Source organism: Pagrus major, chromosome 14 (assembly GCF_040436345.1).
Source record: "Pagrus major chromosome 14, Pma_NU_1.0".
In the NCBI taxonomy this organism is placed as follows: Eukaryota; Metazoa; Chordata; class Actinopteri; order Spariformes; family Sparidae; genus Pagrus; species Pagrus major.
Window position 1 is genome coordinate 25689550 of NC_133228.1, and position 24146 is coordinate 25713695.

At 46.9% G+C, this 24146-nt stretch overlaps 1 protein-coding gene across 1 annotated transcript in view; it reads right to left on the minus strand.

Annotated features, from left to right (window-relative positions):
• Positions 1–24146, minus strand: part of ptpro (protein tyrosine phosphatase receptor type O) — a 34049-nt gene that overhangs the window by 7921 nt on the left and 1982 nt on the right. The window contains exons 2-17 of the mRNA XM_073480434.1: positions 23416–23699; positions 23079–23234; positions 22838–22990; positions 21915–22415; positions 20405–20566; positions 19868–20064; positions 18893–19013; positions 18510–18703; positions 18220–18331; positions 17562–17725; positions 16072–16192; positions 14938–15071; positions 12952–13090; positions 9462–9582; positions 5680–5748; positions 3044–3127 (exon numbers count right to left, since the gene is read on the minus strand). Of these exons, the coding sequence (XP_073336535.1) occupies positions 3044–3127; positions 5680–5748; positions 9462–9582; positions 12952–13090; positions 14938–15071; positions 16072–16192; positions 17562–17725; positions 18220–18331; positions 18510–18703; positions 18893–19013; positions 19868–20064; positions 20405–20566; positions 21915–22415; positions 22838–22990; positions 23079–23234; positions 23416–23699 (2712 nt within the window). The remainder of the gene's footprint in view (positions 1–3043; positions 3128–5679; positions 5749–9461; positions 9583–12951; positions 13091–14937; positions 15072–16071; positions 16193–17561; positions 17726–18219; positions 18332–18509; positions 18704–18892; positions 19014–19867; positions 20065–20404; positions 20567–21914; positions 22416–22837; positions 22991–23078; positions 23235–23415; positions 23700–24146) is intronic.

The window sequence follows — 24146 nt, forward strand, 5'->3', positions numbered from 1 at the left end:
TGGAAAGTGAAATCGTGGCCGCAGACTTCAATAAAGGCCGTCGATCGGTCAAACCCCAGAAATCAGCTTCAGAAAAGCTACTGTATCACATCAGAGTAACGACATCATGCTCAGTGATTTGTTGAAATCATCTCAAACAAACCTGTTTTAGCAGACTCCTCCACATCAGACATGCAGCCTTTTCATATTTCTGTAATCTATCCTTTAGACTTCATGCTTCTGTATTCTGTGTTCACTCTCCGACTGTGTTACAGCTTCTCAAATCCCAAAACGTCCTCTCAGCTCAGAGCTGAGGGCATATTTCTAGATCTGGAGGCTCTGTAGCACAGTCAGGAAGTGAAGCTTGAACCAGCGACATGCAGTGTAACGTCTACATCTAACAGGACATACAGAAGACAGCTACGCTGAAAGCAGCACTACATACTGAACATCTACTTCTGAAGAGAAGATCCACACAGAGAGGAAGACAGACGGCATGCAAACACCAAACATGGAGCAAAGCCGCAGTTAGCACCAACAGTTAGCATCATGCTACATCCAACACGTTAGTAGGAACACACTCAGTGTGACTTTGAGAGTTCAACCACAGACACAGCATTGCAAGACAAAGTTCAACATGTCAGAAAAATCATCTGCTGACTTCCTGTTTCCCCGCGAGTCAAACTGGACTTTAAGCAGATTTTCTTTCAAAATGCAACTTTCAAGTGCCAAAGTATAAGTCTGGTGGTATTTTATGTTTTCTGTGTCAACAAATCCCACGTGCAGACTCACAACAACGACCTGTGAGAGGAACATATACTAAATATACTTAGATACCAGTTAAACATTAATCTGATCAGAAATGTAAAATAAGAACAACCAGGGGCCTAAAATGGAGCCCTGAGGAACAGCAGAGGTAACGTCAGGAGTTAGTTTCATGATAAGTGACAAATTAAATGACAAGTACTGTGAGTATTAGAGCCTGATACCTTTGTATTCTTCCTCTGTGACACAGCTCCATTGTTGTTGGTTACACTTCATTTGAAACGTAGTGAAGTCGGATACGAAGGAATCGACTCAGCTCCTCTAAATCTGGCGTTCCACACGGCTCATTGTCAGGGCCCTTGTTGTTATTTACTGAAATACACTACATGGCTTATAAACTAGCATATAATATTATGTTTACAAACAACATGAGTATCTTTTATTATTAAAGTTATTAAAGTTTCACTGAGAATTAAAGGTACCAATAAAGGTGTAGATGTATGTAGATCACGTGTATATATTATTCATCCTATTTGAGTCACATGAAATGAGTTTCATAACAGACTAAAGCAGTTATGTTGTTAATATTTCTATGAGAATAAACTGGTGTCATCTGCAAACAAAATAACATACCATTTTACAACCATCAATCTAAGTAAATGTAAAATAAGAACAATAAAAGACCTAAAATGGAGCCCTGTGGATCACCAGATTTAAAGTTCAGATGACAGGAACTACATACAGTTATCTTTTATATTTTAGTACTTTATTTTTTAGTATCTTGTTTATTGTATTCGTACTTACTCTGGTCGTGTCTATCTACATTTTGTTTAATCTACAGTGGGATTTCTTTCTATTATAGAAGGAACAACTGTAACGCCTTCCCAACATCAAAAGACTGATGTCGACCTATCAGAGCACATCACGCACGGCAGACGCAGCGAGACGAAACAAGGACGTAAGAAGATGTAAACAGACAGAGAGGGAGGCTGGAATGGGGAGAAAAGGCGTGTTAGTGTCTCGTATCACAGAGATTTTCTTATTTTCTCTCTTTGTTGCTGCTCGGGACGCTTTACCAACCCAACATGTGGCTGTTTGACGTCCTGGGAATGAGACTCAACAATCAACTATCTTTGTGGTGCGTTCAGGAACAGCTGGGACAAATCCTACTGACTCTACCTTTAACTTTAATAGTCTCTGAATTATATTAATATGACGTGAGCTTCAGTAGCTTTGACCACAAATTTCCTTCAGAGGGAGACTTTTTACTCTGATACTCTGAGTACATGTCAGAGCCTGTACTCGATTACTTTTACTGGAGTAAAGAAGCTGTATCAGTACTTCTACTTTTACCAGAGTCTGTTTTTACACAAGTATCTGAACTTCTGCTGGAGGAAACACTGTGTGGACTTTTGAAGACTCGTCTCAAACATGAAGTTAAAGCAGCAGCATATTGTGGTCAATCATATCAAGACTGTCCTCCGAAGATAATCTACAGCATAAGTCAATTCAGCGAACACAAAATAACGTGATTATGTTCAAGTGTTCAAGACTCTAGCACATCAGACGCAAAGAAGGAAGTGAGGTGCAGTTGTTGTAGAGCCACAGAAGAAGAAGTTCAGGGTAAATAGATGGCTAAACAAAACCTTGTTCATTTCCTGTCCCTCCCAACAGTCATCAGTCATTTATTTTCAGTTTGACCGCCATCACTCCTGACCACAACCATGAAGTTACTTTAAGCGGATGCTCTTGGTCTGAGTTACCAAGTCTTATTTTGAGTTAAGTTCTTCAAGCTATAAAAACGTTCCCACCTCTGATAATAAAACAACCACTTCCCTAAAGTTTGATGTAAGAGGAACCTGAGGAGGTTGTGTCAGTGTCATCGTAAGTCCGTCTCAGAACTGAGAACGAATTGTTGATTTTGGTATTTTCATGTGAAAATATTTGGTCCAAACTCGATTTTCTCAGTCTGATCATTGTTACGTCAGAGAAAATTCAATAAAAATCTATATGAAGACAAAATATATTGTAATGCAGAGAAGAATATAAAAGGAGAAAGTAAGAGGACCCAGAGTCGAGCCTTGAGGTCCACCACATCTGTACATGAATCGTCAGTTTTGGTCTCTTCATGGGTTTGTTGACAACAGGAAAACACAGATCATCACCAGACCTATCCTTTAGCTCCGGCGGCTCGCTCTGCACTGAGTAAAACAATGTCTCTGATCAATACTGTGGGCTGTGGCTCTGCTAGGACATGCCCCTGAAGTGCAGTGTTTTTGGCCAGCAAGTGCTTACTTACCAAGGATTAATATAAAAAGCCAAAAGATAGTCAGTCCAAAGGCAGGATGGCAGTAGGGTAAGGAAGGCAAAGAGGCTTCTTCGCCTGAAGGGGGTTCAAATAAAAAATCAAATAAAAACACACACAAGAAAAAATAAAGAAAAACAGACACCAGGGGGCGATAGGTTGGGACAGAACATGGTGCTCCATTAGTAAAGAGGCACAGAGCGTCGAGAGCTTCACATTAGTGCTGAACACAGAGTTAATGCATCATGCAGCCCTTCAGAAAGTGTCCCGTTGTCTCTCTGCAGGACAACAGGAGTCTGTTCGCTGCCGGACGTCAATGGCCGCTCTGTCTCATTTAACAACCTCCAGCCTGAGTCTGTGACATCACGGCGTCCTCCCGGCCCGGCCCACAATGCAACACTCAGCCCGGACCCTCATCATGTATAAACAGTCCACATTTTGTCACTGGATGGTGACGTTAAACCATGTGACAGCCACCTTAATGAACCTGATGAGCTCTGTAACATCTGGGTTGCTCGGGTTCACCACTGATGCAGATACATTCAGATACATGACATCCTGTCTGACTTTTATATTCACACTGCGGTTCTGTTTCCTGTCCTCCAGAGAGGAAACAACAAAACGTCGAACTTATTACTCCTCTAACAAAGATTGTCTGAAACGGCCGACTTGTGATTTAGCGTACAGTTAGCTCAGGTAGCTCAGTTAGCTCAGGTCGCTCAGGTAGCTCAGTTAGCTCAGGTAGCTCAGTTAGCTCAGGTAGCTCAGGTAGCTCAGGTAGCTCAGTTAGCTCAGTTAGCTCAGGTCGCTCAGTTAGCTCAGGTAGCTCAGTTAGTTCAGTTAGCTCAGGTCGCTCAGGTAGCTCAGTCAGCTCAGGTCGCTCAGTTAGCTCAGGTAGCTCAGTTAGCTCAGGTCGCTCAGTTAGCTCAGGTAGCTCAGTTAGTTCAGTTAGCTCAGGTCGCTCAGGTAGCTCAGTCAGCTCAGGTCGCTCAGGTAGCTCAGGTAGCTCAGTTAGCTCAGTTAGCTCAGGTAGCTCAGTTAGCTCAGTTAGCTCAGGTCGCTCACACTACATCAGTAACTTTTTGCACATTTATCTTTCATCGATTCACTTTGCTAACAAGATGTCGGATTCATGTTCATGTGTATTTTCAGACTAATTTAAATTACTGGAAAATTAACACTTAAAATATTATCAACAAGATTTGACGGCCCGTCTGCAGCAACACTGAGGACCCTGAAGTGTGGCGGACCTCCTGCTGAAGACCCAGAGTCTACGTACAGATGAGAAGATAAATCATACGTACTGCTCACATGGAGCCATGTTAATGTAGAATAACAGACTGATGAACAGAGATTTATTTATTCATTATTTATTTGTTTTACTGCCAAAACTACTTTCTTCCATTTACTTCATTGTTAGTTTACTCTTGTACTCATCGTACTTCTACTGTTATTATTATTATTAGTATCATCATTATTATTGTTGTATTAGGGGTCTCACTGGTCTCCTTAAACACTTTATATGTTGTATTTTTCACTATAATTTAAAACGGGGCCCAGTGTGCGGCTCTGACCCGGAACCCACCGGTTGTTACTGTAACATGTTGGAGCACAGAAGACTCACTGTCCTCCGAGAGGTGATTCAGCTGTGATTCACTTTCCATCAGCGTCACACTGCCGACGTGAACCACAGATTATATCATCTGCTGCATTAAGTATGAAGCAGCCTCGTGTTGGACTTTTAATACCTGAAATATTCACACTTGGTCCACAGAACCGTGTTTCACACAGAACCTTCTACACGTTAATCTGCATCAGTGGCGACATCGTCTCTTCTCACCACACACACACTGCTGCGACCAGCGAGGTGCCGACATGCACAGTCAAAGCGCAACACGACTCCAGCGCCACATTAAGACGACACTCTGATGGACACGTGCTTTTAGTGATGGGACGTCAAATACAACAGCAGATGGAAGCCGAGGTTCTGCCTTAACTGACCGTCTTTCAGCTGTTATATTAATCACTAATCTCCAAATCTGAGTGTTTGTCGTCAATCACACGTGTAACTCTGAGTCTGACCCGTCAGCCACCATGTGGAGACTTTTTGGCCTCTTCCTTTAAAGAAACGTCTGATTTTAAAGAGTCAACGACTGAATTGTCATTTCTTGTTTGTGGAATTTAACTTTACTCCAACAGCAACATTTTGTCCCTTTAATCTGAGATTAAGGGAAATCCTGAGCCTTCATCATCAACAAACAGCCCGTTTTAGCTGGTCCAAACAAAGCAGGCAGGGGGCTGAGCTCATCATCATCATCATCATCATCGCCGCCTCACGCTGCTTACAGCAACACAGACGAGCTCAAATCTGTAGCTACATGTCCAAATCCCTAATCTGCCTCCACAATCCCCCGCAGGCCGCTAATCTCACTCTGATTGGGTCTTTCAGGGGTGTTTGCAGCGGCAGGCTTTGACATCCAAACTGAGGAATTGTGATTACTAATCTTCAAATCCTCTCAGATCTCAGGACTGTGAGGTGTTTCTATCGTTTCAGCTTCTCAGCTTCAAAACTGGTTAAAAACACGAGACTGTGATCTGCAGCTGGTGAATGGAACAGAGGAGGATCCTACCAGTTATACGGAAGCTTCCCATCCCTCTCAAACGAAGCAAAATTGACGAATGTCTCGGCGCCGCACTCTCTGAAAGAGAAAACAGCAACAGAGAAACAGCGGTGAGAACAGCTCCCAGCAGTTTGAGGAAGTCGGAGATATTTGATGACTGCTCAGAAAATAAAGGGAAGTGAGCTGAAGAGTAAAAATAACCGAAACTCAAACTGAAGACACGACGTGAGAAACGTTACTGACTCGTGTTGAAAATAACTCAAGACTTCAGAGAAGATTTCATATCAAACAGTGAACAGACAGTGATCAGATCCACGTGTTTATGTTAATAACAACACGTCGACACATTAACACCTGATCTGGTGAAATGTGGTTGTTGTTGTTGTTGTTGTTGTTGTTGTTGATGATGTAATGATGATGTTCATGGTCTTGTTCTCTGTTGTTCACTGAAGCTGTCAAAAAAACAAATAAATAATATGATAACAAGTTAGAAGAAATTAATTAAAAGTAATGGAGATAAATACACCAGGAAGTCAGACTTTCTAACGTTGGGATGTTTTAGTCATTTTCATTGTTTCAGGACAAAAACCTGAGCAACAATCAAAACTATGTGAAACTGCAAACATCTGACCTGCGAGGTCGTCTTTATGGATACAGCTTCATCAATAAAGGCTACAAATTTGACTTATGACCTTAAAAACGATGTCTAAAAGGGACAAATTTGGCAAATTTTATATAAATATTTACATAATGTATATTTATATTGAATCTAAAAACCGAGAACATTTTATCACACTGAGCCGTCAGTTCATCATGTTGTTACAGACAGACGGTGAAGATTTTGTCAAACTTTCCACAATTTTGACCTAAAAGCTAAAAAATGTTTGAAAAAATGATCTCGTGATTTTTAATCCAAAAGTAAAAACCTGACTCGACCTCGTCGCTTCTTCACGGTCTGAATCGCCGCACCTGTTAAACTCGTTTGGTGGACGAGAGGTTCTCACTCGGGTCTGACGGGTGGAACCGCCGAGTCTACAGGAAGCTGTTTATGTTCCTGAACGCTGAGTCACTGCTTCCAACAGAACATGTGACACGAGCTCTTCAGCGAGCCGGGTCGGCACAGGACACGCGAGCCCAGTTTGAATCGGACCATTCTGATGGTCGGTTCAGGAAGAAGCAACAACACCCGTCAGAGGTGTTTGTGTACCTGCTGGAGGTGTTTGTGTACCTGCTGGAGGTGTTTGTGTACCTGCTGGAGGTGTGTTGGTGGAGGTGTGATGGTGGAGGTGTGTGGGTGGAGGTGTGATGGTGGAGGTGTGTTGGTGGAGGTGTGTGGGTGGAGGTGTGATGGTGGAGGTGTGTTGGTGGAGGTGTGATGGTGGAGGTGTGTGGGTGGAGGTGTGATGGTGGAGGTGTGATGGTGTGATGGTGGAGGTGTGATGGTGGAGGTGTGTTGGTGGAGGTGTGTGGGTGGAGGTGTGATGGTGGAGGTGTGATGGTGGAGGTGTGTGGGTGGAGGTGTGATGGTGGAGGTGTGTTGGTGGAGGTGTGATGGTGGAGGTGTGTGGGTGGAGGTGTGATGGTGGAGGTGTGTTGGTGGAGGTGTGATGGTGGAGGTGTGATGGTGGAGGTGTGATGGTGTGATGGTGTGATGGTGTGATGGTGGAGGTGTGTTGGTGGAGGTGTGATGGTGTGATGGTGGAGGTGTGTTGGTGGAGGTGTGATGGTGGAGGTGTGATGGTGGAGGTGTGTTGGTGGAGGTGTGATGGTGGAGGTGTGTTGGTGGAGGTGTGATGGTGGAGGTGTGATGGTGTGATGGTGGAGGTGTGTTGGTGGAGGTGTGATGGTGGAGGTGTGTTGGTGGAGGTGTGATGGTGGAGGTGTGATGGTGGAGGTGTGATTGTGTGATGGTGTGATGGTGTGATGGTGGAGGTGTGTTGGTGGAGGTGTGATGGTGGAGGTGTGATGGTGTGATGGTGTGATGGTGTGATGGTGGAGGTGTGTTGGTGGAGGTGTGATGGTGGAGGTGTGATGGTGGAGGTGTGTTGGTGGAGGTGTGATGGTGGAGGTGTGATGGTGGAGGTGTGTTGGTGGAGGTGTGATGGTGGAGGTGTGTTGGTGTGTTGGTGGAGGTGTGATGGTGGAGGTGTGATGGTGGAGGTGTGTTGGTGGAGGTGTGATGGTGGAGGTGTGTTGGTGTGTTGGTGGAGGTGTGATGGTGGAGGTGTGTTGGTGTGTTGGTGGAGGTGTGATGGTGTGTTGGTGTGATGGTGGAGGTGTGTTGCTGGAGGTGTGATGGTGTGTTGGTGGAGGTGTGATGGTGGAGGTGTGTTGGTGTGATGGTGGAGGTGTGTTGGTGGAGGTGTGTTGGTGTGTTGGTGGAGGTGTGATGGTGGAGGTGTGTTGGTGTGATGGTGGAGGTGTGTTGGTGGAGGTTTGTTGGTGTGTTGGTGGAGGTGTGTTGGTGGAGGTGTGTTGGTGTGTTGGTGGAGGTGTGTTGGTGGAGGTGTGATGGTGGAGGTGTGTTGGTGTGATGGTGGAGGTGTGTTGGTGGAGGTTTGTTGGTGTGTTGGTGGAGGTGTGATGGTGGAGGTGTGTTGGTGTGATGGTGGAGGTGTGTTGGTGGAGGTGTGTTGGTGTGTTGGTGGAGGTGTGATGGTGGAGGTGTGTTGGTGGAGGTGTGATGGTGGAGGTGTGATGGTGGAGGTGTGTTGGTGGAGGTGTGATGGTGGAGGTGTGTTGGTGTGTTGGTGGAGGTGTGTTGGTGGAGGTGTGATGGTGGAGGTGTGTTGGTGGAGGTGTGATGGTGGAGGTGTGATGGTGGAGGTGTGTTGGTGTGATGGTGGAGGTGTGTTGGTGGAGGTTTGTTGGTGTGTTGGTGGAGGTGTGTTGGTGTGTTGGTGGAGGTGTGTTGGTGGAGGTGTGATGGTGGAGGTGTGTTGGTGTGATGGTGGAGGTGTGTTGGTGGAGGTGTGTTGGTGTGTTGGTGGAGGTGTGATGGTGGAGGTGTGTTGGTGGAGGTGTGATGGTGGAGGTGTGTTGGTGTGATGGTGGAGGTGTGTTGGTGGAGGTGTGTTGGTGGAGGTGTGATGGTGGAGGTGTGTTGGTGGAGGTGTGTTGGTGGAGGTGTGATGGTGGAGGTGTGTTGGTGTGATGGTGGAGGTGTGATGGTGGAGGTGTGTTGGTGTGATGGTGGAGGTGTGTTGGTGGAGGTGTGATGGTGGAGGTGTGTTGGTGGAGGTGTGATGGTGGAGGTGTGTTGGTGGAGGTGTGTTGGTGGAGGTGTGATGGTGGAGGTGTGTTGGTGTGATGGTGGAGGTGTGATGGTGGAGGTGTGTTGGTGTGATGGTGGAGGTGTGTTGGTGGAGGTGTGTTGGTGGAGGTGTGATGGTGGAGGTGTGTTGGTGTGATGGTGGAGGTGTGTTGGTGGAGGTGTGATGGTGGAGGTGTGTTGGTGGAGGTGTGATGGTGGAGGTGTGTTGGTGGAGGTGTGATGGTGGAGGTGTGATGGTTTGTTGGTGTGATGGTGGAGGTGTGATGGTGGAGGTGTGTTGGTGGAGGTGTGATGGTGGAGGTGTGATGGTTTGTTGGTGTGATGGTGGAGGTGTGATGGTGGAGGTGTGATGGTGGAGGTGTGTTGGTGGAGGTGTGATGGTGGAGGTGTGATGGTTTGTTGGTGTGTTGGTGGAGGTGTGATGGTGGAGGTGTGATGGTGGAGGTGTGTTGGTGGAGGTGTGATGGTGGAGGTGTGTGGGTGGAGGTGTGATGGTGGAGGTGTGTGAGTTCGGTACCTGGTCATCTGCAGGTGCTTCTTGCGGAGAACCAGCAGAAACAGAACCAGCAGGCTGATGAGGAGGATGCTGAGGACGGCCAGAGCCGAGATCGCTGCTATGCTCGGGTTCATCTCTTTAACTGCACGTGGACACACACACACACACACACACACACACACACACACACACACACACACACACACACAGTATCACTACAGTTTATTTCTTCTTCTTCCTGCCAAGATATTTCACATTAAAAGCCTTTCAGCTGCTCCCTGTCTAAGGAAGCTTTTATTGTGAAACATCTGCAGGAAGTGTTGAACTTTAAGTTAATGAATGAATAAATTAACGTGTCGATAAATATTCAGGTATTTTTAATCTGTTTAAGGACTTTTTAACAAAAAACTTTATTATCATCCACTTTTCAATTAGGGAGCAATTTAAAAAACCCCTGAACGCATCACAGCTGCTGCCGACCAATACACATCAACCCATCTAACAAACATCATGATCAGACAGACAACTGACACGACTAACACAACTCTACACAACTAACACAACTCTACACAACTCTACACAACTCTAACACAACTAACACAACTCTACACAACTCTACACAACTAACACAACTGACACAACTCTAACACAACTCTAACACAACTAACACAACTAACACAACTGACACAACTCTACACAACTCTACACAACTCTAACACAACTCTAACACAACTAACACAACTAACACAACTCTACACAACTCTAACACAACTAACACAACTCTACACAACTCTACACAACTAACACAACTGACACAACTCTAACACAACTCTAACACAACTAACACAACTAACACAACTGACACAACTCTACACAACTCTACACAACTCTAACACAACTCTAACACAACTAACACAACTAACACAACTCTACACAACTCTAACACAACTAACACAACTCTACACAACTAACACAACTCTACACAACTCTAACACAACTGACACAACTCTACACAACTCTACACAACTCTGACACAACTCTGACACAACTCTACACAACTCTACACAACTAACACAACTGACACAACTCTACACAACTCTAACACAACTCTAACACAACTAACACAACTCTACACAACTCTAACACAACTAACACAACTAACACAACTCTACACAACTAACACAACTCTACACAACTCTAACACAACTGACACAACTCTACACAACTCTACACAACTCTAACACAACTCTACACAACTAACACAACATATAACACAACTAACACAACTCTAACACAACTGACACAACTCAACACAACTAACACAACTCTAACACAACTAACACAACTAACACAACTCTAACACAACTCTACACAACTAACACAACTCTACACAACTCTAACACAACTCTACACAACTAACACAACTAACACAACTAACACAACTCTAACACAACTCTACACAACTCTACACAACTAACACAACTAACACAACTCTAACACAACTAACACAACTCTAACACAACTCTACACAACTAACACAACTCTACACAACTCTAACACAACTCTACACAACTAACACAACTCTACACAACTCTACACAACTGACACAACTGACACAACTCTAACACAACTCTACACAACTAACAGAACTCTAACACAACTCTAACACAACACTACACAACTGACAAAACTAACACAACTCTAACAACTAACAAAAGTCTAACACAACTCTAACACAACTAACACAACTCTAACAACTAACACAACTCTAACACAACTAACACAACTCTAACAACTAACACAGCTCTAACACAACTCTACACAACTAACACAACTCTAACACAACTCTACACAACTAACACAACTCTAACACAACTCTAACACAACTCTAACACAACTCTACACAACTCTAACACAACTCTACACAACTCTAACACAACTAACACAACTCTAACACAACTAACACAACTCTAACACAACTAACACAACTAACACAACTCTAACAACTAACACAGCTCTAACACAACTCTACACAACTAACACAACTCTACACAACTCTACACAACTAACACAACTGACACAACTGACACAACTCTACACAACTCTACACAACTCTAACACAACTCTAACACAACTAACACAACTCTACACAACTCTAACACAACTAACACAACTAACACAACTCTACACAACTCTACACAACTAACACAACTGACACAACTGACACAACTCTACACAACTCTACACAACTCTAACACAACTCTAACACAACTAACACAACTCTACACAACTCTAACACAACTAACACAACTAACACAACTCTACACAACTAACACAACTCTACACAACTCTAACACAACTGACACAACTCTACACAACTCTACACAACTCTAACACAACTCTACACAACTAACACAACATATAACACAACTAACACAACTCTAACACAACTGACACAACTCTACACAACTCTACACAACTAACACAACTAACACAACTCTAACACAACTAACACAACTCTAACACAACTCTACACAACTAACACAACTCTACACAACTCTAACACAACTCTACACAACTAACACAACTAACACAACTAACACAACTCTAACACAACTCTACACAACTCTACACAACTAACACAACTAACACAACTCTAACACAACTAACACAACTAACACAACTCTAACACAACTCTACACAACTCTACACAACTCTAACACAACTCTACACAACTAACACAACTCTACACAACTCTACACAACTGACACAACTGACACAACTCTAACACAACTCTACACAACTAACAGAACTCTAACACAACTCTAACACAACACTACACAACTGACAAAACTAACACAACTCTAACAACTAACAAAAGTCTAACACAACTCTAACACAACTAACACAACTCTAACAACTAACACAACTCTAACACAACTAACACAACTAACACAACTCTAACAACTAACACAGCTCTAACACAACTCTACACAACTAACACAACTCTAACACAACTCTACACAACTAACACAACTCTAACACAACTCTAACACAACTCTAACACAACTCTACACAACTCTAACACAACTCTACACAACTCTAACACAACTAACACAACTCTAACACAACTAACACAACTCTAACACAACTAACACAACTAACACAACTCTAACAACTAACACAGCTCTAACACAACTCTACACAACTAACACAACTCTACACAACTCTACACAACTAACACAACTCTAACACAACTCTACACAACTCTAACACAACTCTACACAACTCTACACAACTAACACAACTCTAACACAACTCTACACAACTCTACACAACTCTAACAAACCTGATTACGTCCACACGGACCGACAGTAACCTACAGTAGCGGGTTTAGCTTCAGACCCGATACACTGAGTGTTGCGGTGTCGTGTGACTGACAGTAGCGGGTTTAGCTTCAGACCCGTTACACTGAGGGCTGCGGTGCCGTGTGCTGGACAGCGCCACCTACCGACGGTGCTGATGCTGATGTGCGCGGGCCTGCTCGGCGTGCTGTAGCTGAAGCTGGTGACGGTGCAGTTGTAGGTGGAGGACGGCATCAAACCGGACACCGTCAGCACGTGAGACGTGGCCGTCTGAGGCTCGCGGGCCTGAAAGAGACGAGAAGAAGCTTTAATATCCAGACAGGTGCTGGCGGCTCACGTCGCCTCGGTAACGACAGGTGAGTCATCGTCCAGCAGGTGAGAACAAACCTTCAGCACAAACAGCTGATCACCTGGTTGACTGTGTCATGAAGCTGCTGAAGAGAGGAAACAAAGCTCCTCCCCTCAGCCTCACAGCTGAACACCTGGACAGGTAAACTCAGAGGAGTGTCAGTACAGTCACCTGTCAGCTGCCGTCCACTCAGAGCTCAGCTGTGACTGACGCTCAACAGGTGTGATCATCAGAGCTGTGTCTCTACAGGTGAGATCATCAGAGCGGTCTCTCTACAGGTGTGATCATCAGAGCTGTGTCTCTACAGGTGTGATCATCAGAGCGGTCTCTCTACAGGTGTGATCATCAGAGCTGTGTCTCTACAGGTGTGATCATCAGAGCGGTCTCTCTACACTCGGAGCTGTGAGCAGTCTGTGGCTGCGTCCTCCAGAAATAACTGATGTTTGTCTTTACAGGGACAGAGTGAGACAGTGGTCCCAAAGACTCACCTGAGGACACTACAGCTGCCGTCTCCGGCTCTGCGTGTAGAACATCAGGACGATACAAACACTGACAGATGCCTGCAGCTAAAACGTCCCAATGCTAACATGCTAGCTTGACAGCAGTGAGTACTACCAGCAGCCATGTTTGTAGTTTATGTTCATGATGATGATGTCAGGTGTGGATGGGACATGAGGCTGTGGGTCAGCAGCGAACTGACGGGCCGGCAGATGTTCTGCTGAACGTGGCCGACCAGCTGCTCACACGTCTCCTGCACCAGAGCTCCAGTCTGTGTCGCCAGGCAGAGTTCCTGTGTTTCAGCTCCGGGATCCTTCTGATCGGACACGTCCATAATTAGCTCGTTCTCTCTGAGTTATAGAATCTAACCAATCCACCGATATGAATCAGAAATCAGTTTTAAAGTTGAAGATGCGACGACAGCGATACGAGGACCTCTGGATCCGACGGCCCGATCTTAAAGGCGCGAGTCGGCTGAGTGAAGCTGCTCTGCTGCGACGTCCTCACAGCGTCTTCAGACTCAACGTTTAAAGGTCAGCGTGAGACTCACGCCACCGTAACGTCAGTGCTGTCTGCCAGGTAAACACCAGAGCAACGTGTCGGATTGGAGGAGACGTGCACTTCCCGAGGAGGCTTTCTGCTGATTTATAAAACAAAGTGAGCGTCTACATGAAACAAAGAATTGTATCGTAACGAACTGAAACTGAATCGAATCATCGAGTCGATCCGTAATAACAAGCAGAGAGCTCGTCTGTCCACATCACATCGGATCGTCTACAGGAGAGATGAACACCTGTCACATGTTCTGCAGGTGAAGTGATTCACCGCTCTGTGCTCAAAGTCTGAGTTACAGATAAACCTGCAGGTGATCAAAGCTGAAGTCTGCAAACCAACAGAAACACATTAAAGTGTAAAAAGAGGATTTACAGTTCAACACTTCCTCTTTCTAAATACGACTCTAAGATTTATGATTTAAAACTGCTAATGACCGACCCGAGGTCTGAGAACCACAGATCAACGACTTCAGGACCGTAGACGGGCTCAGGACCGTAGACGGGCTCAGGACCGTAGACGGGCTCAGGACCGCAGACGGGTTCGCTGACTCTGAACATCTGTACTGTGAATAACTCATCAAAATCCTCAGGACAGAAAACCCTTTTCTCTTTGTTTCTCTTCTGCATTTGAAGCTGTGAAACACGTGGAAGCGTCCTGGTGACGCCTGAGGACAGCCAGCAGAGGAGACGCTCACTGAGCTCTTCTCTCTGCGTCTCATGGCTTCTCTTACCTTCAGCTCCTTGCTGGCCTTGTTGGGTTTACAGAGGACCTGGTAGTAGTCCACCACTCCCTCCTCGGTCCACAGCAGCGTCACAGACGAGTGCGTAGCGTTGACGGCGTACAGAGACCTCGGGGGAGCCGGCTCTGCAGAAAAACACAAACCAAAGCCTGGATCTGAGTTAATCTGAAGGAAAAGCTGCAGCTCGGAGCAGCTCGGAGCAGCAGAGAGTGGCAGCAAACACCACAGACCAAAATACTTGTTCTCTCTCAGAAGAGGAAGTGGAAAAAATGAGGTTTCATATTCACTTTCAGGGTGGAAACAGTCACTCTGCAGCTGAGAGCTGTGGAGAGCAGACAGACACCTGCAGGTCCGGTTCACCTGAGAGGACCAACGTCAGTGTTTCATGTGTTTGTGCAGCAACAAACCATCTATAAAGAAGTCTGGTCCCCTGAAACCCATAATTTAACTACCACTCAAGTCTTTGATGATCAGACAGGTCCAAACACTTGATAATCTGAGGCTGCAGCATCGCGACCACACCAGAGGACCCAGTCTCTCCTGAGAGAGTCGGAGCAGATCCAGACCTCCAGGAGGAATAAACACCTGGAGTCTCATCAGATGTTCACCGACGGAGCAGAGCTCAGATACTCTTCACTCCTGCTGCTCAGCCTGACGGGAGACACACGTCCAGCCTCTCTACATGTTAATGAATCACATGTTCTGTTGATCAGTCGATCAATTATTAGTTTCTTCTGATATTTCATGTTCAAATATGCAAATAAGGCTGACTGCTTCAATAACGTGCTCATCAGCAGAACTGTCCTGCTGAAGCTCCTTTCTGACGCTTCAAGAAAGTAATGAATGAAAACAGCCGAGTGTGTGTGTGTGTGTGTGTGTGTGTGTGTGTGTGTGAGGCTGTGTGTGTGTGTGTGTGAGGCTGTGTGTGTGTGAGGCTGTGTGTGTGTGTGTGTGTGTGTGTGTGTGTGTGTGTGAGGCTGTGTGTGTGCGTGTGTGTGTGAGGCTGTGTGTGTGTGTGTGTGTGAGGCTGTGTGTGTGTGTGTGTGTGTGTGTGTGTGTGTGTGTGTGTGTGTGTGTGTGTGTGTGTGAGGCTGTGTGTGTGTGAGGCTGTGTGTGTGTGCTGACCCAGTTTGATGATGTTCGGCATGGAGGTGTTCCTGCTGCGCTCCGTGCACGCCGTCACCGTCAGGTTGTAGATGTCTCCTGGAGGCAGAGGGAGGCTCGCCCGCATCACGTTACGAGTCACCTGACACACACACACACACACACACACACACACACACACACACACACACACACACACACACACACACACACACACAGATATCACCTTTTTTCTTCCACACATTCTGGAGCCTACATTACCCACAATACAGCTGGAGCCACTGAGTGACATCACAGTGGTACTCATCACCTGTAAAACTGGTGGAGTTGCCCTTTAAACGTCTCTGTTTTAAAATGTATTTCTCTCTCTAACTTTGCACTTTGTTTCTGTGTAACTGTGATGTTATTGATCGATCAGCTGATTGATCAGGACAACACAAGTAAATGTAGAAGTGACGTGTCAGCGTCTGTCAGCTGTAGAGACGGGAGGACCAATCACAGAGGACGTTACTGAACTACATTTAATTCAACCTGTATTTTAAACCCACACGATCTTATTCTGTCTTTATTACTTTAATCTGTTCTCGATGTCTCCTCGTGTCCTCGTGTCCTCGTGTCCTCGTCTCCATCACATATTAATACTGCAGTTATTCATCACATTCATCTTCATGTCCACACAATCAGGACAGCAGGTTTTTCTCTTGTCTTTGCTGAAGTCTTTATTTTAGAAACTCTTCAGATCAAAAGTGAGACTGAAACTTCGTCTGTTCTGAAAGACAAACTAATCATTTCCCTCCAGATGTTTCTGAGATATCGTGTCACAACACTGGGACAGACATGGAGCCTCGGACCGCAGCCATCACTGGTCAGATCAGTGTTATTGATCATTATCATTGGGATCATTATTGCAGCTGCAGAGTTTTGTATAGAAGAGAATGGTGCATTATTAAACAGGTGCAGCACGGTGACCACTCAGCCCGTTACACCCTCAGACTGTTCACTGTGTGAGTCTGCTGGATCATAATGGGCCTCCTGTAGGAGGAGACGAGTCGGAGACGAGTCGGAGAGGACGCAGCAGAGACAGCGGGTCATTTCTCTGCTGCTAATTGGACCATGGAGCGGACCCAGAAGACAGAATCGATCGCAGCTCGACCGACGCTGAAATAACAAGCTGCTGCTGCTGCAGGTGAAGCAGAAGCACAACAGGAACCTTCACCGGACTGAAGTTCATCCTGACATTAACCTGTTGTCGTTAAAACCCCGTCTGTTCGTCCTCTAATGAACAAAGAGTTAACAGAAGGAGAGCAGAACAACGACAGCGCTGCCACACTGAGGATCTTATCATCGAACACAAAGGTCTCTCTGAAGCAACGCTCTCAGTGATGGAGTCAACAACCTCAACCCGTCACTGCAGCTGAGGACATCTGGACCCGTCCTAAACTTTTGGTGCCGCGTTGTTGGAGTGTGAACTTGAGAACGAGCCTCCTTATGAACGAGTCAGACACACTTACGTCGATGGAGTAGCTCCTCTCCGGTCCTTTCTTGCCGACGGCCATCACCTGCCAGTGCAGCATCCTGGAGTGAGACAGGTCGATGAAGAGCTCGCCGTACGTCCAGCGAACGTACAGGACACCGTGAGAGTAATCCACCGAGGAGATGTGAGGAGCTTCAGGAGCTGAGAGCAGGACACATTTAACGTGGTCAGATCTTCATTCATATTTAGAAGAAACAATGAGGGTGTTTGTTTTACTTCATCTGAAACTCAGCAGGTGATTCAGCAGCTACATCATTACTTTAGCCTGTTGGCTGGAGCAGCTGGCCTTAAAGGTGCTAAGTGTTAGCTAGTGGCTGACTCCACCTGGACTGGGAGGAGTGTTGGGGTTGTTAACTGTTGGTCTGTCACCTCTTGAGGTACAAACAGGCTAGGGGCTAGCTGGTTAGCACGCTAACTTCAATAGATATCCCTGCAACACATAAACGTCTTTGAGAAATCATCAAAACTCTTATTTCTTCTCATTCTGCAGAGAATTTTAGTTCATTTTTGAATGTTTTAAACTAAAATTTGTTCGTACTGCACCTTTAAATAACGTCTTGATATTTTTCATATCATGAAGGGAAACAGAGGAGGAAGCTCACAGTCAGGTGTACAGTCAGGTGTGTGAGTGTTACCTGTGACAAAGCTGACGGTGGAGCTGTCGCAGCAGCTGAGTGGCGGGTCGCCCCACGTCACCATGGAAACACGGAAATTATAATACCAGGCCGGCAGCAGGTCCGTCACTCTCTGAGAGGAACCACACACACAGACGGCCATTAGTGAGGAAATACGTCTGTTAAAGGAGCAGTTCACCCAAACATCCACTCATCATCTCCTCACAGCATCAAGAGTGTGTGTGTGTGTGTGTGTGTGTGTGTGTGTGTGTGTGTGTGTGTGTGTGTGTGTGTGTGTGTGTGTGTGTTACCACTGAGGCGATGACGGAGGCGGTGGCGGCGATCTCGTAGTAGGTGGTCCACTCAGAGGCCAGAGTGACGGGGTTGAAGAAGAACGTCTGCAGGACGTACTTCCTGAAGGCCACGTGATACGGACGCTGCCAGCTGAGGATCACTGCTGTCGGACTGAGAGGGTAAACAGCCAGCTCACGCACACCTGTGGGCTCTGACACACACACACAGACACACACACACAGACAGACACACACACACACACACACACACACACACACACACACACACACACACACACACTTCAGCATTACAGAGGAACCTGAGGCCTCTCACTGCCACCACACAGCTGACAGTCTGCAGCTGATGATGTCACTGATGATGTCACTGATGTGTTGCTCACCGATGTCGATGATGACGGGTTCTGACGGAGGACTCATCAGAGGTCCGTTAGTGTGATAGACCACCACTCTGTACTGAGCCCCGGGGGTCAGGTTAGTGATGATGTCACTCGTTGAGTTTTCCTACAGAAACATTAAAAAACTTTATTAAACCAGCTGCTGCCGGCGGGTCGCTGAGCAAGGCACCAAACCCCTGAAAGTTCCCCTGACCGACTAATGCTGGAGCGAGTGTCGGGTCACGAGCGCCGAGAGCAAAGCTGAGTTATTTCATGTATGAAGTCGTAATTTTTAGAGTCAGGATGCTGCAGGTTCAGTTTCATCTTCTCAGAATGTTCACAAGACAGAAACACGAAGGTTGTGTAACAGAGTCAAAGCTGTGATTTAAAATAAAGTTTTAATTTTACAGACGAACATAAAAAGTGTTTCCTGACTTCAGAGAACAGAGGGAAGGAGTTTAACTGCTGAAGTTTATCGGGACTTTAATCTCCTCGGGTCAGAACCAGCAGAACTGAAACCTGGCTGTGAATGAAGAGTGAGAAACGTCCGTCGGGTCACTTCAGTCTGTTTCTCACCACACTCGTGTTTTTCACACCTCCAGCTGGAACATAAGACGAGTCCGTTCACACCTGAGACGTGACGCAGCTCCACCTCTTTATTTATTCATTCTCAGATCCAAGATTTTCAGCTCCTGCTTCCTGGAAACATCTCGCATTTCTTTTTTAAATAATCTTTCCTGTACACAGCAAACATGCCAACACGCCTCCATCACAGACGTCTGAACTCCTGGTTTCCCTCATTGTATCTCCAGTTTTAGTTCGACGGGTTATAAACACTCATTCAATGCTGCAGATCATCAAATGAAAATACCTGAGATCATGTGATCATTCATCCATTGATCCGCCCCTTCAGATTGACCCATGTGAACTTCATTGTCACCCTTCATTGTGTGGTGGTTGTGTGTAAGTGTTGGTGGTCACCTCGCTGCAGTACGTGTTCTCCATCCTCTGGCTCAGGCTCGGTCGGAGGCAGGTCGTCGACACCACCGACACCAGGCTGCCGTTGTGGTTCTCGGAGGACAGGGCCCAGGAGATGGCGGCGGTGCTGGAGTCCAGCAGCCTGATGCTGACGGCCTGCGGACGCTCCCGGAGCTCCTCCAGCAGCTCGCCTCCCGGACCTGGAACCAGTCAGGGAGGTTTTGTAAGACTGTGTGGCTGTTTCTCAGCTCAGCTCCTGTTTCTGACTGTTTTACATGAACAGCGTTAGTGTGAACAAGATAAAGACGATCATGAGGTTCTGCTCCCGTCCTCTCAGCCGGGGCAATAAACTTCCTTTCTTTACCAGGCGCCTGAACATTTCCTCAGAAAAACGTGTTAGGAGTTTGTTTTCAGTGATATTAGTTTATTTGTTTATATGTTTCAATAATCAGCACTGGTTTTACTTGCGGTGTTTCAGGAGGCTTTAACCTCCACAGACAGTTTAATGTGTGTAATGATGAGCCCGTCTCTTGAACATACTGAGGTAGAAGGTGAAGCCGGTGTCGGCCGAGCTCTCTCGGGCCTCACAGTCTCCAGACGAGCTGAGCGTGGTGACCTGGACTCGGTACGTTCCCGGCTCCGTTAACTCGGTGAAGAACTCGTGAGTGTTTTCGTCCACAGTGGCTGTTTCTGTAGAGTTACCTGAAAAACAGACGACCACAGGTGAGTAGCCGGAGTGGACGGAGATGATCAGATACATTCAACTTCATTCTTTCTTTTTGTAGCAGAGAAGCTAATTAACCGTCACGTCCCTCCAGTGGAGACGACGAGACGACGTCACTGACGACGCCGTCGGCTGTGTCGTCTTTATAATGACGTCACAGTCTGAAGACAAACTGACAAACATCATCTGTCTCTCTTCACTACACACAAAGCTCTGATCAATAAGGTCTCCAGATGGTGACCGGAAGGGGCGGGGCTTCACCTCTATGCTAGCTAACATTGTTAGCTAACATTGTTAGCTAGCAACATTAGCTCACATTTCCATAACAATTTGGTTCCAACTAGTAATTTTTCATAATTTGTCATCAGACTTCTTGTTCTGAGGTGTCGACAGGACACCAGGATGTTCTGAGGTGTCGACAGGACACCAGGATGTTCTGTGGTGTTGACAGGACACCAGGATGTTCTGAGGTGTCGACAGGACACCAGGATGTTCTGTCGACAGGACACCTGGATGTTCTGTCGACAGGACACCAGGATGTTCTGTCGACAGGACACCAGGATGTTCTGTCGACAGGACACCAGGATGTTCTGTCGACAGGACACCAGGATGTTCTGTCGACAGGACACCAGGATGTTCTGTCGACAGGACACCAGGATGTTCTGTGGTGTTGACAGGACACCAGGATGTTCTGAGGTGTCGACAGGACACCAGGATGTTCTGTGGTGTTGACAGGACACCAGGATGTTCTGAGGTGTCGACAGGACACCAGGATGTTCTGTCGACAGGACACCAGGATGTTCTGTCGACAGGACACCAGGATGTTCTGTCAACAGGACACCTGGATGTTCTGAGGTGTTGACAGGACACCAGGATGTTCTGTCGACAGGACACCTGGATGTTCTGTCGACAGGACACCAGGATGTTCTGAGGTGTTGACAGGACACCTGGATGTTCTGTTGACAGGACACCAGGATGTTCTGTTGACAGGACACCAGGATGTTCTGTTGACAGGACACCAGGATGTTCTGTCGACAGGACACCTGGATGTTCTGTCGACAGGACACCTGGATGTTCTGTCGACAGGACACCAGGATGTTCTGTCGACAGGACACCTGGATGTTCTGAGGTGTTGACAGGACACCAGGATGTTCTGTTGACAGGACCCAGGTGGGTGTCCAACTACTTTGCCTGACTAAAACACTGAAACTGATTTAAATGATGTGTTTAATATATTTTAAGTTTCTTGCTATTTTTAAATCATCATTATTATAATGAGTATGTGGAGTTGGTCCACAGACAGCAGACCTCCTCCACCCTCTGTACCGTCTCTGTAGATGTAGATGTTGAAGCCGTCGGTGCTGGTCGGGGCTCGGGGTGGCAGCCAGCGCAGCTCCAGCAGGACGGGCGGCAGCTTGGTGGGCAGCACGGAGGCTTCGGGCAGGAGGCCCATGGCTGAACCCGGCTCGTTGGAGTCCTCGTACTCCGCCACCACGGCGTTGACGAACTCGTCCTCCCTGTCGGAGGGAGACGGGTCGGTCGGGTCCAGCCAGTAGCTCGGAGTCGTCTGGTTGAAGTTCACGTTGGTGCCGCCCGTCAGGTTGTGCGTCGGGCCAAAGGGGACCTGGGTGGAGGCTCCCGCCGCCTCCTCCGCCGTGTTCTCCTCCTCCTCCTCCTCCTGCGGCTGCTCCTCCATCAGCGGCACGTCCCGGGCTCGACGGGAGGCCCGCCGGCTCTCAGGAGACACGAGGCTGGAGGCCTCACCTGGCGCCGCCCGCTGGCTCAGGTGGACGATCTTACGGGAGATGTTGAGGGGGGGGTAGGGCACTGTGACGGAGACAGGACGGAGAGGGACAGGTGAACATTTAACCAGTGGATCAGCTGGTTCCCAGTTTATTAATACAAACAGGCAGGAAGCATATGAGCTGCTATCATCGTGTGCAGACAGGAGCAGGGTCCATATGCGCCAACAACCTGCTGATGAAGACCAGTGGTCCAAAACATCTCTGGAGCTTCACAGTAAAACAGACTTCATCATCCTGCTGAGCAGCTGAAGCAGCTGAGCAGCTGAAGCAGCTGAACAGTTTGAAGTCCCCAGATACTTAATCATGAGTGATGTCACTGTGTTGCTCCTCACCTGTCCTGTGTTGCAGAGGTGTGTGTGTGTGTGTGATGTCACTGTGTTGCTCCTCACCTGTCCTGTGTTGCAGAGGTGTGTGTGTGTGTGATGTCACTGTGTTGCTCCTCACCTGTCCTGTGGTGCAGAGGTGTGTGTGTGATGTCACTGTGTGTGACCAGTGGCGTCTGGTACACGGTGGCCTCAGAGATCAGCTGGAAGGTGATGTTACGGTAACACACACCTGGTAACCAGTGTTTGAACACCGTCTTCCCCCTGTAGAAATCTGCACACAGACGTGTTCATATGAAACATGATGAGCTGACAGACGTTCTACCAGAACCCTGCAGACAGAACCTGTAGAACACGAGTACCTTTGTAGAGCATGGAGCGGCGCTCCTGTCCTTCAGTGTAGCTGATGTTCACTCTGCTGAAGACGTTTCCTGCCGGAGGCTCGATCTCAAACACCACGCCGGTCTCTGGAGACTCCTTGTAGTCCGATATGTGAGCGGTGTGGACGGGGAGAGGTTCTGAGGACACGGAGAGACAGACGTCACACATCTGGATCATCAGTCCTCTAAACCTGACCAGGATCTTAATGGTGCAGTTAAAGTTGAATTTTAATAGAAGTGGATTAAACTAAAATGATTTTCAGCCAGTTTTTCTGACTTCACGGGCCTCATGGTGTTGAAGATTTTTCCAGGATCTTACTTGTGAGCACGGACACAGTCTGGACGGGTCTGGACCAGGTCGGTCCCAGTTTCAGCAGCAGGCCCACAGAGTAGCAGAGACCGTGGAAGGACGCGTTGAACAGCAGAGGCTCGCTGCTGTTCACAAACTGGACCAGGACCGCTCGAGGTTCTCCAGAGAACTGAGCCGCGTACGCCGTGACGTTCTCCTGCAGGTCCGAGCGCTCCAGCGTCGCCACGATCATGCCGTCGTCGTTCACCGACGCCTGGAACGCCGAGACGCTCTGAAACAGCAGAAGAAGAAAACTGAGTTACAGGAAGTTTCATCTCGTCTTCACGTCTTCACCTCCATCAGGGACGTCGGGCAGCAGCTCCAGCTGTGACCTCAGGATTTACAGAACATTCATGTTTCTACAGTTTGATACATGTTTCATACATAATATTCTGTTATTGTAAACAACTCAAAGAAACGATCGTCAGTCAGAGTTTAGAGATGAACAGGAAACAGAGCCGAGACCGACGATCAATTCAGCGACTGTTTGTTTGTTTGTTTGTTGAAGAAGTTGATGTCTTCAGATGTTTCGTTGTGTCTGTTTACAAACAAATAAACTCATCTGACTAAAAACAAACAATCATCAGATGAAGAGATGGATCAATACATGGATCGGCCTGCAGATGATGCACGAGATGTTCGCAGTGATCAATAAGGCTTCAGCTGCTGCTGTTCATGTCTGCAGGACGTCATCCGTCACC